The following is a 19,524-nucleotide window of genomic DNA, read 5'->3' as shown; positions in this document are numbered from 1 at the left end:
TTCTCATTCTCTAAATTTTCTCTTTTATAGAGTAAAACTCAAATCTCAAGTCTTCAGCACAGATCAGGTCTCCTAAACACCTTTGTATGCCTCATAGGATTTTACACTAATGATTTCAGACCATTTATCAAGATCATAAATTCACCTTTCTAAGCAACATTCATTAATAAAAAAGGACACCAAATTTGAATTATAAGGAAACATGAGTACAATCACTGACCAGGTATTGTTAAAGGTAACAGAGCTATTACTTATATATTGCTTTTGGGATTTTGCGATATTGCACATCCCAACTTGAACAGCTTCTCTACACTAGTGAGTCTCTGTCATTAAATGGTATTGGCATACCCCTGAATGGGGAACAATGCTTCTTCAGTAGGAAGAGCTTTTTTACTCCCGGTGGCTTACATCAACTCCCCAGGAATATAAGGCGAAAGGCAAAAAGCTCTTCTGCCATGATAGCGGCATCTATGGCCCAGATTTTTCCAATATAATAGCCTGAGGACAGCAGGCATGAATTTTCCACACCCTGAACTGACAAAGCTATGCTACTAAATTTCACAGAGCAAATCTGGCAGGGTAATGCTAAATTGGGTAAAAATGCTAATCTGTATGCCAAAAAAGTCAAAGAAATGAAAGAAAATCTTTAATCAACTTTTAACAGTAAACCAAACATATTTCTAAAACTCAATACTGGTGTAATCTGAATTTTACTTTGAATTATGAATGCCTTATAATCTAAATATCCTATATTTACACAGAAACACACGCAATAGATAATGCACCATGTAAATGAAAAGAACCTTCACAGCAACAATGACTACAGTGTGAATACTGTGTGAGTAAAGTAGAAAAAAAGAACAAAGCTTTCTCTTACCCGCAAGCCATGGAAGCGTGGGTTGCTGTAGAAGAGCTTCATCTGCTCGGCTGGCAGTGGGCCTAGCACCTTCTGAATGGTAAAGAGCTGGTCAATCTCGCTCTCGCCAGGAAACAAGGGCTGCCCGTCACTCAGCTCTCCCAGGATACAGCCTACAGACCACATATCCACAGCCTTTCCATAAGGGGCTCTGTAAAGTGAATGTACAATGTTTTTTACCCACTGGCACTATCTTCTTACTGAGCTGTTTCAATTTATTTGCCATATTTCCCGTGGCCCACTTCCTTACAGCACAGAAAAATAAACGTTGATATTAAAGAAACTACCTCAAATACCAAGCCCTCTGTTTTTGCCCTGGATTGCTTGATGTATCGCTGCTTGAAAAGGCAGGAGAGGAATTCTCAAGTACCCTCAAGGATTTGGTTACCTTTGTGAAAAATCTTACATACAAGAATAATCTTTTTGACTGTGAAGCAGTTACCATTCCAAGTTAAACTAGCACTAACTTCCCTTCTCTGCAGGGGTTAATGACTGTGCTCTATTTCTGCATCACATTTCTTTTTCCATTGTGCTTAACATGGGGATAGGCATAGCGGGTCTGACTGCTGGGAGAACAGAAATTATAAGAAATCTTTCTTTCAGCATTCATACAGTGAAATTTTAATTGGAGAGAAAACAGAATGCCCTTGAAAACTATTCCGTAAAAAAACACAGGTGAGGAAGCAATAAAAGCATCATAACATAAATAACTGCTGGTTTGGAGCAAAGCCACAGGTGGGGTTTTGGGGAGAAATTCTTGATCTACGTGTGTGCAAGCAATGTTGTGTGGTGAGGAGGATGGCACCTGGTCTTTTAAACTGCTAATGACAAAAGAAGCTTGGTCAGCAATGAAGAGGTGCAGGGAATTAATCGGAAACAAAACTAAGTGGCATGAGTATTACACCAATAAGGGCTATACCAGCTTTTCTCGAGACTACATACAAAGCTATTTAATGGCAAAAGAGGCAATATGGATACTCTAGTCAGGAGAAATTCTGGGCTTGAGGATGGTTTGTAAGAAATGTAGGGCAGAAAAATCGGAACGTAGAAAATGGAAGTTTGTATAAGAAGAGAGCAGTAGACTACCGCAACATTCAATCTAAAGACATGAACACTGAAGAAACACAGAATCCTTTTGGACAGTTTCTGATTTTCACTCTAAGGTTCTGTTCCTTGGCAAGCTTGTTCGGCTGCCTACCTCAACTGTGCAACAGCTAATGCATGACATACTTTCAGCTTTTCATTGTGCCCAGTATAGACTAAAGCAACTCCTTTTCTGTATGCCTGAGTTCTTCCTTGTTCAGTTTGTAAAAAATTTTTGTAAACATCCAACTTATTCCAAGAATCTCTTTTGGATGTTTATGTTTTGAGCAAAATGACTGGAGAATTCTTCTCATGTCAAATAAAAAGCATATAAAAAGAATAAAGACTGAAACAAAGACTAAACTGAAAACATATTTCACCGAGTCTCTTACTTTTGAAACTTGTAATCCAACAACTCAACCTCTGTTTCAAGAGATTTTTAGGTTACAGCTGGTTTGCCTATTTCTGGAATAAGATAGCACCAGGAGCTGCAGGTGACAAATCCTATCATTAATCTGTTCCCTCTACTTCTTTCTTATGCTGATGATTAAAGATGTTTAGAGAGAGAGCACCCTCAGACTAAAGAAGAAAATATATGACTTTTCCCCATTGATTACTCATGATTAGTTACTTCACTGCATGGGAAGGACACTTGGCCAGGGGACCCTGTAACCCTTGTGATGATGTAGTTAGGTGAAGGTGAGAAAGCGTTTCTAGCTGGACAATGGCCTGAATGAAACTACAGGCCCACAGAGATGCCTACTGCAAGAATCTACGGTAGCTAGGAAAGCTGCAGTAGGCAAATTTCGAGAACCATTTGCCTTTCAGAATCTGCCATGAGACACTGCAGTCCTTTCACAATCATCACAAAATCAAAGTTTGCGATGGAACGGACTGCTGACAGGGAATCAGCAGTGGCAAAGCAGAGCATGCAAAAATTCCTCAAGTACTACTACCACAATAGCTCTGTGGGTTCATAATTCCCTTCCTAATCTTGCATAGTGTCTACTTGTGGATTTGCTGAGAGACTCAATGTTTGTCCTTTCTGTGATGCTGCTAGTCCAACCCACCCATTAGGTCAGGTCTGAGTGCCAAGGAAGGACGTGTTTTTCTCCACGCTGCAAAAGGCAACGCAGACGAGAACAAACTCCAAAGCCAAGGATCTGCTCATGAGATATTCCGTGCCTGTACTGGAAAACTGAGGCTCTGGTAAGCAAAACAGTTTGTGAGAGTGCAACTAAAAAACCTGCCTCTTTATTATGACAGAAAACCAAGCACATCTTTATTTGCAACCCCTTTAATAGGCAGGTTTCTCCACCGAAACACAAAATGGGGAAAAGATTGCTGTAGGCTGGGGCACTGAAGAATAAACAACAAACTGGGTATACAACTCAGGAATGGGCTAAAACTCCTTTGAGGCAGGGACTATTACCTTTCCTTGCTCCCAAGAATAAAGAAAGATGAATCACAGTTTAAGAAGTTTCCACTATTTCCTCTATAGTCAAACAGAAACAAATCACAAAACACTCATTTCTTAAGGCAGCGACAGAGTAAACTGCAACTTTTTTTTTTTATTTAAAAAGGCATGTTCAAGACTCCTATTCTGTGGACTATCAGGATCAGTCTTGTCAGATCACAACAGGCAAACAACGCAAGAGTGATGTGGCTGGATAAATAACTTATAGGATAGAGACACCACAAATCAGAAGTACTATAGTCTATTCCTGTACAGATTAGATTCTCCAAAACATGTTTTCATCTAGCAATTTGGTATGCCTTAAAGTCTACCAGCTTTTAGCAATATTTTGTCATCAAAGGGTACAGAATACTCCATTAACAGTTACCTGAGGCTCTCCAAAGTGAGTAGATTTTGGATGTCTTGTGAATAATTAGGCAGCATTTTCTTTCCTCTCCTGAAATTTAAGTCTTAAACTTTATTGCAAAACAGAAACCTCCCTGGGACACATTTTAAAAACTGAAAAAGTAAAACTGTATTTGTTAAAACGTATGTATTTAATAATCCTGTGAAGACTTTTGAATATTAGATGCTGGTAAAGGCAGGGGAAGGGGGAATGGGTAAGATGAGTGTCTGGGAAATAGAACAGGACTGCCAAGAAACAGACATCGCTTTGTGCCAGAAAAACTTGGCATTAAAAATATACACCAGCCAAGTTGAAGTCACATGCATTAAATACACATACCCCCTCCCTTTCTCTACAAGCTAATCACACAAGTTTAGTCAATTAGAAATTGACATGATTCCTGCTAAATTTCCTTTGGTAACCAAACAATTTTGGAAACTGCAAGTCAGATTAATACTATGTCTGTCAAGCTTTTTATGTCTTTCCTCTTAAATCATCGCTACTACCATAGACAAAAATATTGTGTAACTAAAAAGGCCACAATTGATGCTTTCTTTCCAAGTCTTTTTTTATACTTATATACACACACACACTTTGCTGAAAGCTTAATAATACCTGTTTTCTCCAAAACATGAAAAACTGAGCTTTGAGGTTTTTAATGGCAACTTTAACATACTACTCTGCACATAACAACATAACTGCCTACCAAATTGATTAAGATTAGCACAGCTCTGGGAACACAGGGATGATTTTATTGACAGAATAATTACTATCTAATGCTTTACCTATTCAAGAAATGTATAGTTGACCATTAATCAAAGCTTCCAACAATGACTTGTTTCTCAGCAGCATGAAACATTTTGCTTAAAGAATCTTAGGAGTGACCAGTACTTTTTTGATTCATCCTGTGACTACCAATTCCTTACTAACACTAACTTCTCAGTTCTTTATTAAAATGATTCATACAGCTTCCTTCAATAAATTCTTCCTGACTAGTTAAAAAGCTAGCACCATCCTTCCAAGCCATTTCAGCAGCGCTGGTAAAGGGTAGCTGGGAACCAAAACCAAATCATAGTTTTTGATCCAAAGGATGAAGAGAACTAGGAGCGTAGTGTGGTGAAGGCTGTACTGCCATTGCTATTATGATGTCCACCACAAGGCTGACAGAACATTTCAGGCTACAGGACTACTATGTAAACCTCTTTTGAAGGAAATGGGGGGTGGAATCTGAAGTACACCTGTGATAATTCAGCTTTATATTTTAATCAGTTAAACACTGCTCAGCTCAAGACAGGTCAACATGTCAATGATTTGTGCCAACTTACTGGAAATGAACAAAAATTAAGGAAAATCTGGAAGCCTCTTGAAAACTTCCCTTTAAATCAACCACAGTTCTCCATTGATAAATCTTACCAAAGGTGCTTGAAAAAATGCAAAGAATCAGTCAAGATTTATCATAGCAGTTCTACAAAATGTACTTACCCAAGTAAGAGTTCAGGTGAACGGTACCATCTGGTAGCCACATATTCCGTATAGTTAGCATTGCTTCCTTCAGAGAGATTACGAGCAAAGCCTGTCAAAGAAACAGTGTGGAAGATTATAATACTCTCCTATCTTAAAATACAATATGCATATCACCACTGATTTTGACAGAAAGAGGTTACACCTATTTAAATAGAGGCAAATTGTTTAAGACCCCTAGTGCAGAATTTCTCCAACAATTGCTTGTCTACTGAAACGCAAGCTTTTATTGATACAACAGTGAAAGTCAGCATGTCTGCTTTAATGACTACTTTACTTGTGTGCTCTTCTCAGAAGTCTGTGATTATTTTTGGCGCTTTGCCATAACCAAAACTGATTGATAAAAGTTACCTGTCAGTATGCCATGCAAGCTGTTGAACCATTGCCACTAATTTTCACTGAGATGCTGTTTGCAGAAGAAAATTCATAACATTAGAAATAAAACATGTGCATGGGGAGTGGACTCTTCCAGTCATTGATCCTAACTACTACAGTTTCACTACATTACATTTTTTAAACTGGTCAAGAAACTACGTATCATTCTCATCTAAGGACACTCCTTCCCTGACCTGGCAAGGAACGGGGTCATCTCCCCAAAACTACAAAAGGTAGGTACCTACCACAGATCAGCCAAACTGCTTCCTATCTGCATTTGGCTCACTCCACATGCATCAGCTTCCCACCTGCTTTAGCATCACATTGGTAACAAGGGTCTTCGTGAATCAGGATCAGAAGGCAAGTCCAAATTAACTTCCTCCTCCATATCATTTTGTTAACAATCAAACCAAAACACACACTTACTTGCAATTGTACCAAAACTTAACTTCTGTTCTAAGGCATAACAATTAACTCACTAACTGAGAGAAGAGTGCATATACTGGAACACCCAGCTGTAGGAATAATTTATTCTCCTCAATTTATAAAAAAATCAGCCGAGCACCACAATAATGATGTTACTGGATTCTTCATGTAGAAGTACTCTAGGGCAGATGCTGGCACTGCTTCCAGAAAAGTATCAAGTGTCTTACTGTTTTCAAACACATGTTTAATAATGAGGTGAGACAGGACAGACAGATCTCAGCAGCAAGACTCCAGATGTGTAATCTCTTACTAGAGCTCAAACTGAGACAAATTTTTGGGACTGAAATGCAGAAGGAACATTTTCAAAATGCTTTCTTACTAGGATGTGGCATTAAAACTTGATCCAAAATTCCCTTCAGTGAAATCACTATAAGTCTTTCTATTATTGCATGAATGATGAAGAAAGAATAAGAATTCCAAAGTGTTGCAAAGGTATAAGGCATAATTTCATTTTCAGAATCAATAAGTGCTACTTAAATGCAATAGTCATTTCTCTTTATATCTGAGTTCTTATGCAGAAGCTGCCAAAATTTTTTTTCCCACATGACTATGCTTGTAAGGTTGTAATTTTTTGAAGGTTTTTTTTTCAGTATTCTGAAAGGGTATGTCATTTGGCAGCTTAGTGCGAAGGAGCCCAGCCCCACTCACCCCTGTGGAACACTAATTTACCCCAAGTTTAAGTAAAGGTTTGGATGCAGATTATTATTACTATTAGACTAGTAAATTGAGAAAACAATGATAAATGTGTTACTGACATAGGTTACAGCTGCTACTTTTTGTAAGATACCTCCACCTTCAAGAGATAGTAAACTAAAAGGCATGCACGATAAGGAACATTTATTTCAGAGTTGTCCCAAAATAATAATTCCGGTCTGTTCCCATAAAGCCTAATGAACATTACTGATGCTGCTGGAGAAAAGCTGGAAAGGAATTGTTTGTTACACGTAACATTAGGTTTGGGTAAATTTCTAAACATTACTATACTTAGAACTGCTTAGGTTTCTCTTTCAAATTACATGACCCATCTGATTAATCTTGTCCATGAAAAATTCATTCATGTGTTTAAAGAGATAACCAGGAGCTACACTGAAGAAATGGGACACTCAAAATGAACAGTGGGAAGTCAGTCCCAAACAAGGGGAGTGGGAGATGGTGTCACATAATGCAAATAAACACACGTGCTAATGCAATGCAAAAGCCTGGCAGCCCATGTGCACCATAAGAATCAACAAGTCAAGGATGCGTACTCCTTCCTCCAGGCCAGTCTGTTGGAACTTGGTCACAGTCAGCAGCTACTATGTCCATCAGCTGCTGATGTAGTCTAAAAAGTCAGCCCCCAACCTCACAGACCAGGTGCAGCACACATTTGATGTGGCAAGATGAACAGGAAAATTATTGTCATGGGCTTCAGCGTCATCTATATATTGTTGGGTGATGTAAGAAACCGTTTTATGGATTCACTACTGCTCTGACTCTATGACACCATGGTGAAAGATGATGGACAGGATTATTAAGTCAAGAAAGCATACTACCTTTCTAAGGGCACAATTACTTTTCTTTTTTTGTCATGGTGGAGTTAGCTTATTGTTCCTTCCTCCAAATTGTGCTGAAGTATTGAGCAGAAATTTTTGATACAAAATTAATTAGGGAGAAGATTAGACCAAACTCCAAACCGTGAGAATGAATAAATTAGAACATGAAGACAGAATGTGATTTGGGTGAGAGCAACTGAAAGCAATAGCATTTGCAAATGCATCATGATGCAAGGAGGGAGAACCAGCAAAATACAAGATTTCAAGAAAGGACTTAAACAACTCAGAACATGGTAGGAGAGATGTCAAAGAAAAAGATGTGAGGAAAAAAGAGAAGATTGTCAGTTTCTTACAGAGAAATAAGGCAAATTTAACTCAGACATAAGGTAAAGCATTCTAACATTAATGACATGTAAGTACTTAAATAGGTGCCTACGAACACTAGGGAACCTCCATTATTCAGAAATTTAAGAATAAGCTAAGCAAACACCTGTCAAGAATGACACAGACATGCTTAATCCTTTCTTTGAGTAGGTGGAAGAACTAGAGAACTTCTTAAGGTCTTTTCCAGTCCTGTGTTTCACGATTTCTATGCTTACGCATCATACAGAGATTAAGAGATTGCCAAAACAAGTAATTTTGAAGCTCTGGTGCTGAAACAGCAAACACACTAGTCAGAAAGCCTAACTACTTCCAACAGTCAGATGCTTCTGCTGTAATCGGCATTTTGTACTGTTCTCTTTTTCCACTTCTATTGGCAGAAATGACACCCACACAACATGTGTCCAGGCAAGCACCACATTCAATCTCATTTTTATCTAGCACGATATGTACAGAACACATGGCACAAGGATTATGAAGAACTATCTTGTTAAAAATTTATGAACTTTTCTATTCAAACTGTTTGTCCACTGGGCTATTCAGAAACACCTAATTACTTCAATATCTGCATTGGGATGGATGCACAGACCATTTCTTTGCATTTGTTATCACATGAGGAATGTGGCACTGTATGTGACAAGTACCTGTGTTCCAAAACATGATTTAAGTTAGGTAGGCAGACAGCATACATTAAATCATAGAATCATTTAGGTTGGAAAAGACCTTTAAGATCGAGTCCAACCGCAAACCTAACACTGCCAAGTCCACCACTAAACCAGGTCCCTCTGCACTACATCTACACGTGTTTTAAATACCCCCAGGGATGGTGACTCAAAAACTTCCCTGAGCAGCCTGTTCCAATGCTTGACAACCCTTTCAGTGAATAAATTTTTCCTAATACCCAATCTAAACCTCCCCGGCACAATTTGAGGTGATTTACTCTTACCCTATTGCTTGGTACTTGGGAAAAGAGACTGACACCCAAGTCGCTACAACCTCCTTTTCATGTTAAAAGGCGAATTCTTACATCCTAATCTGTACACATTCAGGAAATGCTTGTGGCTAATATTGTTCTGACAGACATTTTACATTAATAGGTTAAGGTACTAGCAATAACGTCAATTAGCAAAAGGCTAAAAAATTAAAATTGATCCCAAATTAGAAGGGTTGCTTGGAATTTTAAATTCAACTCAATCTGAAACATGGATCAAAATTCCAACTAACCCACATAAACAGTAAGAACAACAGAAATTCCTATAACTTAGCTTGCCTTCCTTGAGGCTCCGCCGAGCACCAAGAGTAAATTGTGATTGAATGTCTTTTCCAACAGCAGAAAGAGAATGTGGCTGGAGAGTATGATGTGAGCAAGCCAACGGACCAGAACATCACCACTGACAGAATTCACATCATCTATATCTAGCAAGAAAACTGTCGTCCAAAATGCAATCATACAATTTGTCTTGCTTTTTATTTTCCTGTAATACTGCTGTACAGAGAATGTTGACATAAGTTCACACACACAAAGATTTGTTAACTGATGGCATACTCCAACCCTAACGGTGAATGTTACTTTCAGGGGGGACAGCCCCCCTTAAAACAAATGAGGGAGGGTGGGTGAGGGCCAGTGAAGGCTCTTCCCCATGGCCAGGGAAGGAGGTGAGGGTGAACAGTTCCCATCAGGACCCACTCACGCTGTTCCTGCTTGTGATGCCTTTAGCCCCAACTAGAGCACATGCTGGTGACGGGCAGGCGTTGCCCGCTGACTGGTGGTTAATCTCTGTGCAAGGCAGCGATTGGGTCCCCAAAGGGAGGAGAGGGAGCAAGGTGTCCCCTGGGAGAGAGCCCTGGCCCTGCCAATCCCAGTGGGGTTTGCATTGCAGGGGCAAGCCCCTGAAAACAAGTGTGGGGTAAAGGAAAAATCCTGCCTGGGCAGCGCTGCCAGGGCAGCCTGGACAGAGACAGAGCTGCGAGGGAAAGGCGGCCACAGCGGTGCAGACAGGAGGCCTGTAGATACCGAAAAGGCAAAGGCACAGAGGGCACCGAGCAACAGTACCCCAGTGTTCTGTCAGAGCTGTGCAGTTCCTTGCGCTGCAGAATAAATTGCCCCTAATTCAAAGAACTCATATGGACCAAATCTTCTAAGGCTTTTCCTAGAACAGTTATTGTTTCTGAATGCTTAAGCAAAAATGCCTTTAGGATTAAAAGAAATAAGCAGCACTGCAAATGACAAATGCCTTTTTTGTGTTCCTAAAAAACTATTTCAATCTATTTTTTTAGCAGTTCTTCTTTTCATTCAAAATTGCAGAGGTTTGAAATGGCAGCTTTTAAACCGCTCTCTCTGAGAAGTGCTCTTGGGTAGCACTATGGAATTGATTTACCAAGCCAAACTAAGATTTTTAGAGGGAACAATATCTTATTCTGTGTTCATGTAGCGTTTAGAATAAAAATACAGATTGTTGGAACAGTGTACACTCCGTCCTGTTGTCTTCTGGGGATTACTCACATGGGCCTTGTGCTTGGGTACTGATTCTTCAAAGCCTTAGAGCTGACATTAAACAGGTATCGATAAGTCAGGAACCAAAGTTAACATTACACATACAACTCTGACTGTCCTACGGCCATTCAGTCATTAATCATACTTGGACACACGATTCCTTGATCAACACAACAATAAAAGTTGACCTACAATGACACATATAACAATTCATGAAAGCCAGTGGTTCAAATGATATATAAAAAAATATGTTTATTGTGTCGTTACTAAACAAGGAAGAATTATCTTTTCTTTTAATACACAGGCCAGATAAACTTACAGTTTTGCTAGCCTCCTAATCAGCTTATCACCTGCACTGTTCTCAGCTGAGTGCCGATAAAGCGGCTAGTAAAAACCTTGTCAAATATCGGATGAGATAAATGCAGCATTTCAACTGACACGTTGATACAGGTATTTCACAGGGTATGCAAATTAAGCCCAGAGATCTTTCAAATTAAAGTACTAATCACAAACCGGAATAAATAATCAATTCTGACCACTAAAAGGGTTTTAAATAGTACACACTATAGAATTCTCCTAAGGCAAAACTCCACTGCAAGAGATTTTCTTTAAAATGGTAAGAAGCAGGTATCAATTTAACTTACCAAAGTCACACAGCTTCAGAACATCATTGTGGCTTATTAAGAGATTCTCTGGCTTGATATCTGGAGTATCAGAGTGAGAGAGGGGAAAAAAAGCCATTAACTTATCTTTTTAATTTTGAATTTTGTCAACAAGTATTATTTAATTATAACATATTTAAAGATATTCGTGCAATCATAAACAAAGCATTACAAGAACAACTGCTGAAACAGCTTCCAGCAATTCAGTTTGTGAACATGCAGAATTAATTTTCTGCCTTTTGAAGTCTTTTAAAACATTTCCCAACAAAACACATGAAGATAAACGGTGCTTACAGGTATTCCTGGGCAGCAAACCTATATGCCGAATATTGCAGATTGCAAAATAATAAAAAGAACTGACATTTAATTACTCAGTTAACCAATAAAATGTTAAGTCTGTTGCACCCAACATTTTTAGTTATGATGATCTTCTAAACAGATGACAAGAGGTGATCAAGAAAAATTGTGCTCTCTAGTTTTAAGCCCATTTTTTCATTCCAATACGGATATTGTGGTATCTGTATATAGTATATTTTTCAAACTATATTTTACAAAATATATTGCTTATGTTTGATCTGTCTGAAATACAAATAGCATATTGTTTGATAATTTTAAGTTATTGGAAAGATTAATTAGAAATGTTACTCTTGCAAAGCCACAAAGCAAAATACAATTTTATTAAATCAGGATCAAGCACATAAAACCAGATAAAGTCACACATCAAGATATGTACCATGAGTGCTTGAAGTTTAGGGGAGACAATAAATACAGAGCTGAACTCACACGAGCTAGGAGGAACTGCCTTAAGCAGAAATAAAACACAGGGAACCAAGCTTTAAGTTCTGGGCTGTTTTTCTACTAATATTATATTCTCAGATTCAAAAGTGAAATGACTGAGCACCATGAAATATTTTTAAAAAATTCCTTTCCTTTGGCAATGTTTGTACTGCAGTTTCACTTCACTGTACATATGATACAATCTTTATTCATACTCCAAAGACAGTGGACAGCAAGCTTTATATGTAGATGAACTTGCTTTTAAAACAATCTGAAGTCATACAGCAGACTTAAGACCCAGCCAAATTTACACTTTTTTTTTTTTTTCTATTGATATAAAGCAATTGCTTGTATTCATGTTAAATGCAAATTACTTCAAGCTGTAACATCTTTCACTTTAGAAAGCAAATTCCTACCTGGGGCTTATTTCCATGTAAAGAACTACACACTTACCTCTATGAACAATATCATTCTTATGGCACCAATGAATTGCTTTAATTAGCTGGTAGATATAGCTTTTCACTTTTTCTGGTGGAACTCCATTTGGCATTTCTTCTAGCAATTCAAGCATATTCTAAATGTTTAAAAGACACGTTACTTAAAAGAGTAATATTGTAGTTGCTAGAAGATAACATGCTTTCAGCATTCTGAAGCAACGTACTTCGGCCAGTGAGCCTGGCTATGCAAAATCAGTAGTTAAACATTCATGGAGTATATTTTAATCATAAGCATACCACTAGCTGTCTTCGGTGTAGAGAAAGCACTTGTGAAGACAATAATCCTTAAAGGTGGACCACAATTATACCACAAGTCCTTAAAATCATCAAACTGGTTATTCTAAAATTTCTAAAAAGCCATTTGGTTACAAAAAGTTGCTTAAACAGAAACAGCAGGTCAGTGTGACTGTATGAAAAGTTTAGTAGAGCAGTTTAGTTTTGTAAATATCTGACTGTGCTTTAACATACTGTGTTGTTCATTGTTAAGCTAGTTCTGCGGTTTTTACCTAGCAGGGCCACAATTAACCCCAAACCATGTCTGTATGTGAAAGGGTATAGCTAAAGCAACACAAGCCTGTTAATGCACATGAAGTAACAGATATAAAATGCCTCACAGGAGCATAAATAGTAACGTAGGGAGTATCCTATATCTATGTATCAGCTGTAGTGATCTTACACATATTTGTACTACAGTAACTATGGCCATATCAACTGTTTTATGGATATACCTAGGGAAGCAAATAAACTGATTGTTTATACTAGTAAATTTCCTCTTTGGAAAAGGACATTTAGATTCCCACTATGGTAGCAAATGTCTCCAATTTTGCACAATTAGAAGCGCAATGGAGTTTGTACTCTGAATCCTGAATGAATAATGGGGCTGCAGCAGCCCACTTGAAGAGAGAAGAGTCTTATTTACTGAACACTGAAATAGAAATAAGTATTTTGGCTATATTGCCTCACACAACTCATTTAATTATGGATTTGAGCATTTGTAGACTTTTCTTTTGAAATAAATTTACCTTGGTTTTGACAAACATTTTCTTTAGCTGTATAATAAAATTTTGAGGTTCCTCTTGTAAGGTTTTTAATGAACATAAATATAAGACAAAACAAATGGAGAATTTAATAATATTTGAAAACATTTCAAAGTTTTGCAATCTGCAAATAAATACTGGAACTTATGTGCTTGAGTGAAAGTTTCCTTAGAAATACACTTCAGATCTGAGAAAAAGAATTTTCTGTTAAGGAACCATATTGATTTTAGTTAGGCTCTTGACCACACAGAACCCTGCGGATCTGGGTAAGTCAGTCAAGAAGTTAGTATTACAAATACAAACCAGAATAGTAGCATCAACACAGCGAGACATAATCCTATATGAAGACATTAACTAAGGGGATGACGAATAAAGGAGATTAGACTAAATGTGAATTTAAGTAATCTGGATTTGAGTATTGCAGAGCTAAGATTCCCTAAAGGACACAAGGTACTCATCACCAGTTAAAATTAGCCTACTATACCACATTTCATTTAATTCCTTCTGCTCTTCCCTCATCCAAAAATACAGAAATTATCCTGGTCTTCAAAGAAACTATTGTGGAAACCATTTTACGCATTTGAAAATGAGAAATGCTCATGGACTGCAACCTTTAACTGAAAATAAAGGTGACCATTAATATAGAAATTACATTAGAGACAGACTATACATGATGTCTACTTTTATGGTTATATTCTTTTATTCTAATGCAAATAATGTTAAGATATTGCAGCCTGGTGGTTTTACCAATATTAGCAATTTTTAAAGTATACTCCTTATCTGATCAGTTAAATGTCTTTCACTTATGCTGCTTGTCCAATCCGCAACTTCGGTGAGCTCAGCCAAGTAAACTATAATACAAATTTAAATGTATGTTCTAAGTTGGTGTGTGATCAAAGACATTCCACATGCCTGGAACAATTACAAGGAACATGGGTGGAACAAGTCAAGCTTTGGATGTTAAGATCTAAGTAAGATCCACCACATTAGAAGTTGCTGATCTGCTGGTGAAAAACAAAACTGATTTCTGCAAAATTGTGGGCTAATATAAGTCACCTCACATCATGCAATAAATGACATAATAAATTGTAAACTGAGGTAAAAGAGACACAATATTTAGGGTGAGGAATCTTTACACGAGAGACAATTGACTGAAGACAACTAGCATTCAGCTAGACTTCAACACTGCACTGGCAGGATATTAAATGAAACTTTCAATCAAGGGAACAATATCTCATGAAAGCTACAGAGATATATACATTTAAGTTTGCATTTATTTTTACTGTGTGTATCTGAATACCATCTAATGATTTCCATGAAGAAAAGCTAAATGCTTAATATTCAGATATACTGATATAATGTTGTAGGTTGTTTCTCCCTGGAAACAGACCAGGATGCTTGGCAGTAGCAGACCAATCTAAGGAAATTTTGGAATTCTATCAAATGAGGTCAGGATTGGAAATAATGACAGTGGTCTTTGCCAAATCCCTCTAACCAACTATTGAGAGTGGCCTTGTTACAGAAATATACAAACAAATCCTATTTTTAACAAGAAAGGATGGAGAAAGTTGAAACAGATTCCAAGGTCAAAGTCTATGATCTTGTTTTGATAAACTATGTCAAGATTCATTACACAACATAACACTAGACAGTTAATCAGCTTTACAATTTAACTGGACTATAAAGTTGGGATGGAATTTTTTCTGCAAATTATATATATTCCAGTCTACATAATTTGAACAAGTTTGTGTTCATACATGGAAGCATTTTTTTTTAAAGATCAACACATGAAGTAAAACAATAGGAAAATTATCAGCGTTGTTTTCTCACAATAAATGTCTAATTGCAACAATTCAGACTGTATTAACGCATCTGCTGTTACTCTTTATAGAGCTTAAGCTTAAATAGCTTAATTTCTAAAAATAAAATAATTTTAAAAGCTTTGAGTAAGCTTATGATTTAACTGTGACAAGGACAGTACAAACTCAACTCACTTTTTCCACATATTCAAAAACTAAGTATAATTTTCCTCTTCTTCTGAAGGCTTCCTTCAGCTCCACTATGTTCTCCTGTTTCAAAGTGCGAAGCATTTTAAGCTCTCGTAAAGTGGTTTCTTTGACCTCTTCATTTTCTAGAGTGCAAAGTAAAAGTGACAGAGTAAAACTTACTATAAAACAAAACAAAACCCCCAAGTAACAAGTGTTACCCACCTTTACTTTGAACCCCTAATTAAATTCTCTGTTTCTAGATATTACAGTGAAAAAGGCTTATTTTCCAGTGTGGACTCTCTCTGCTGCCTGTACGCTTCTGCACTGGACGCGAGGTAACCCGGGACTGTGCTATCTTTATGCAACTCTCACAGACTTCCCGTCACTACCATCTAGGTTTTCAGTGGCAGAAAAATTCCTAAGAAAGAAATCATTTGCATTTCTATCTTTCTCATTATGAAGAAGTCTAATACGCTTCAAAAAATATGCACATATCTGTACAGATACATTCTCCACCCCACAAATACGTCACACGCATGAAGTACTGGCAAGGTTAGTATGTCCTCAGCAGAAAGACCAGAATGCAAAGGTCATATTTGAACAATGTCAAAGAAATCTATTTGACTCCAAAATAATTTTGTTCTCCAAAAGCGATGACAAATTTTAAGACCAAAGCACAGATCTAAGTCTGGTAAGTTTCCCTACGTGGCTTTTAATGGAAATTCAGCAATGCAGGTCAGTGTAGTGGCCACAGAGGGCAGTAGAGCAAGTATTGATTCAATGAAAACTTGAGGAGTCACTCTGTTTCAGCTGTTGTTTTGACAATTTAGCTGTCTGAAAGTTTTTCAAGATAGGTGGAGTGTTTTACTAAAGCTTCCTACACTGCTTATCATCAAGGGGCCCTGAACTGACCGGGTTTTAGAGGACACTACCACAAAATGTCAAATAAACCGGATTATATTAGATTTTTATTTTTCATTTAGTAAAATGAAATCCATTAATTCAGTAAATTTGCCCATGCACATATAGAAGCAGGGTTCTTCATCTCTTAGAACTGTTATCCACAACAGAGGAATACTGAATGGGATATGACCGCATGAATTCAAAGCTCAATCACATTTGCAGGTTGTGTGCCACAAACAGAGAGACAAGGAAGAAGAAACAAGGAAGAGAAATTGTTTTTCCAAGCAAGCAAAAGGCAAAAACAGGTTTGCAGGGGAGAGAGAATAACACAGGTCATGCAAACACATATAATTATCATCAGAAGAGAGGAAAAAAAAAATAAATTGAAGTGTAGCAAGAGAGAAGAGGGAAACAAAATACTATCATCACAAATGTTTTGATTAAAAAATATATAATTTAGAGCAATCTAAATCATTTCATTTTAAAACTGAGTGCTCGGTGTTGGCTTGCATCAGCCTGATTACATAATTTCATAACGAGACACTTTCTTTGCAGCGTATTTAGCATGCATATGTCAAACAACAGCAAAAATTCAGTGAAACAAAAATGGCAATAGAAACAATTACAGTATATTCAGATTCGTAATGAACTATCATAATAACAAGACAGATGTGAAATGGGCTGAATCAAATCCATCAAAAGAACTTCTGTCATATTTCCAGAAACTTGTAAACAACTAGCTCCAACTCTGAAAAGCAGTCATCAGTCACGTAAACTGATATTAGATAATACTCTTGGAAAGCCAGACCTAATGGCAATGTTGCATTTTTTGTTTTCATTTTTTGGTAGACAGGCATATAATCCTGTTTAGGGCTTAATGCTGAGATTCATTGCGTAGGATCTGTACTGAATAGCCATACTGAGTTCCAAGAAGCAATTCTGTCGTAAAGCAATTCTGAAGTACTCTCATGACCTGGTCAAGATGGTTACCACAATTAAATTATCTCCTACACTTTAACAGGAATTTAAAACAGATTTCTGAATAGCAGAGCTAAAAGAATCATCAAATATACACTTAAAGTGTCTGGCAAAATCAGCCGTAAAGCGCAGAGTTCGTGTTGCATAAAACAACAGACACAAATCTGACTTGCTGTACCTAAGCGACTCTGAAAATTACAGTCCTTGTAACCAACTACATCTCCATGGCCATCACCAGTCCTATAACAATAACAGAAAGAAAAGTTTGCTAAAATAAGTGGCTGCTGTTTCTTTAAACCACACAGTAAGATTTCAGCTAAAGCCTTGATATACAGCAAATCATAGCTGCATCACCTCAGACCGGGATGACTCCTCATTACTTCATACTTGGCTTCTCCTTCTGTTTGTGCTAGCCCATTAGGGATCAGGGCTAGATTCTGATGTACACATGGTAGACAGTTGCTCTCGTGACTGATTGCCAGTTTTGCCTATGATAGGATAGTTGGATTCACTGTCCCCCAATAAGCGCTGGTCAGAGAGCCAGTCTTGTCTTGTACACATCTTTGGTTTTACTACTGCTGAGGAAGAATAGGTGTGTGCAGCACCGAAATTAATTTCCATGCGTCCTGCCTTCTGCCATCCACTTTGCCAGCAACAATAAGCCTTGCAGGAGTTGGCTCTTCCCTCTCTCAGCAACCTCAGCAACACTGGAGAGTACACAGAGGCTGCTATGAGGGGGCAAAGAGCAAGTTGCCTGTGGACAGTGGAGCCTGCTGAAGGGAGGGCAGAGCTGCTGCTTCACCACCCAGCTCCCTCAAATCTTCCCATGGCTCCCTGAGAGCTCCCCGATTCCTCTTTGTACCACTGAACTTCTCAGTGATTGCTCTCAGCCTCCTCCATTTATCCCTTCAAGCCCCCCTAACATTTAGATCCCCTCTCACATATGAAAGGCTCTGCAAGCCACTACTACAAGAGGAGTTTTTGCCATTTTCTAATCACATCCAGTCTCCCAAGTGGTAGATCTTACTACTGTGTATAGCACCACAATCTCCATCATATTAAGACAGATGCACCAAGAAAGAAAGGTAGTTATCTAGTTGGAATGTATAATGCAGTCCCTAGGTAGGCGTGAAGGATCAAGTACCTTGGATATTCACAGAGCTAATAAATCATTATCATTTTAAAATCAAGCCTTGATATATGAGACTTCTTATTTTAACTGGAGAGATATTAACAATGTAGTTATTGACATGAAAGATTATGCAGCAGCAAAGGTTACCTTCACTATCTTTGAATTTCTTGATAGCCACGATTTCATGCGTCTCCTGTAAAAAAAAAGGCAAAGAAAGGAAAATATGATTTGTTGTATGTTTTCTCTTGGTTTCCCACCTCCCCAAGCATCAGACAAAGATAAAAAGCATCCAGAAAAATTTCACAATGCAAAACAAAATTAATTAAAAATCTGGTAAATACCTCACTGATCAGGCAAAATACAATACAAAACCTCACGTAGCAGATATGTCACAATTAGGAAACCCAGTATGAAAAAAAAAAAGTTAAATGCCAAAATTTAATAATTTAAATACCTTGTACCAGATATCAATTGCATTTTCAGAAGAGTTGTTCCTGTGACTCTTGTTGCCTAGTTATTCTGAAAGTCAAACAATCCTTTAGCTGATCAAAGTATGAGTGTGGGTGCTTTTGTGAGCTGAAATAAAAATACTGTACTAGCACATGGCTAAGGCTTACAATGAGACGTGTAATTTTGCTTGCCCAAAGTTTTTTATGTTTCAAGGTTCAAATATCCACAAAGAACATGATTTTAGGAAAGAAATTCTCTGTATCCCCTTAAAAAAAAGTTGTCCTCTTAAGGGAAGCCTATCCAAACCCAGAATCACTAATTGCATTTGAAAGTGTTTAATCTGTGCTTACTACACGGTCATAGGTGATAACTTCTTAACACCTGCCTGCCTTTGCATTCCTCTAGTATTCTCTATTCTCACCAAACCTTACCATCCTAGGTCACATTTTT

At 37.7% G+C, this 19,524-nt stretch overlaps 1 protein-coding gene across 1 annotated transcript in view; it reads right to left on the bottom strand.

Annotated features, from left to right (window-relative positions):
- Positions 1 to 19,524, bottom strand: part of CDKL5 (cyclin-dependent kinase-like 5) — a 77,626-nt gene that overhangs the window by 31,337 nt on the left and 26,765 nt on the right. Inside the window, 6 exon segments of the mRNA XM_009884721.1 lie at positions 878 to 1,067; positions 5,344 to 5,434; positions 11,295 to 11,354; positions 12,543 to 12,663; positions 15,618 to 15,754; positions 18,772 to 18,817. Coding sequence (XP_009883023.1) covers positions 878 to 1,067; positions 5,344 to 5,434; positions 11,295 to 11,354; positions 12,543 to 12,663; positions 15,618 to 15,754; positions 18,772 to 18,817 — 645 coding nt within the window.

The sequence above is a fragment of the Charadrius vociferus genome, unplaced genomic scaffold (assembly GCF_000708025.1).
Source record: "Charadrius vociferus isolate BGI_N301 unplaced genomic scaffold, ASM70802v2 scaffold200, whole genome shotgun sequence".
NCBI classification, from domain to species: Eukaryota; Metazoa; Chordata; class Aves; order Charadriiformes; family Charadriidae; genus Charadrius; species Charadrius vociferus.
The sequence above is the reverse complement of the archived record's forward strand: the minus strand, read 5'-3'. Positions and strand labels throughout refer to the sequence as shown.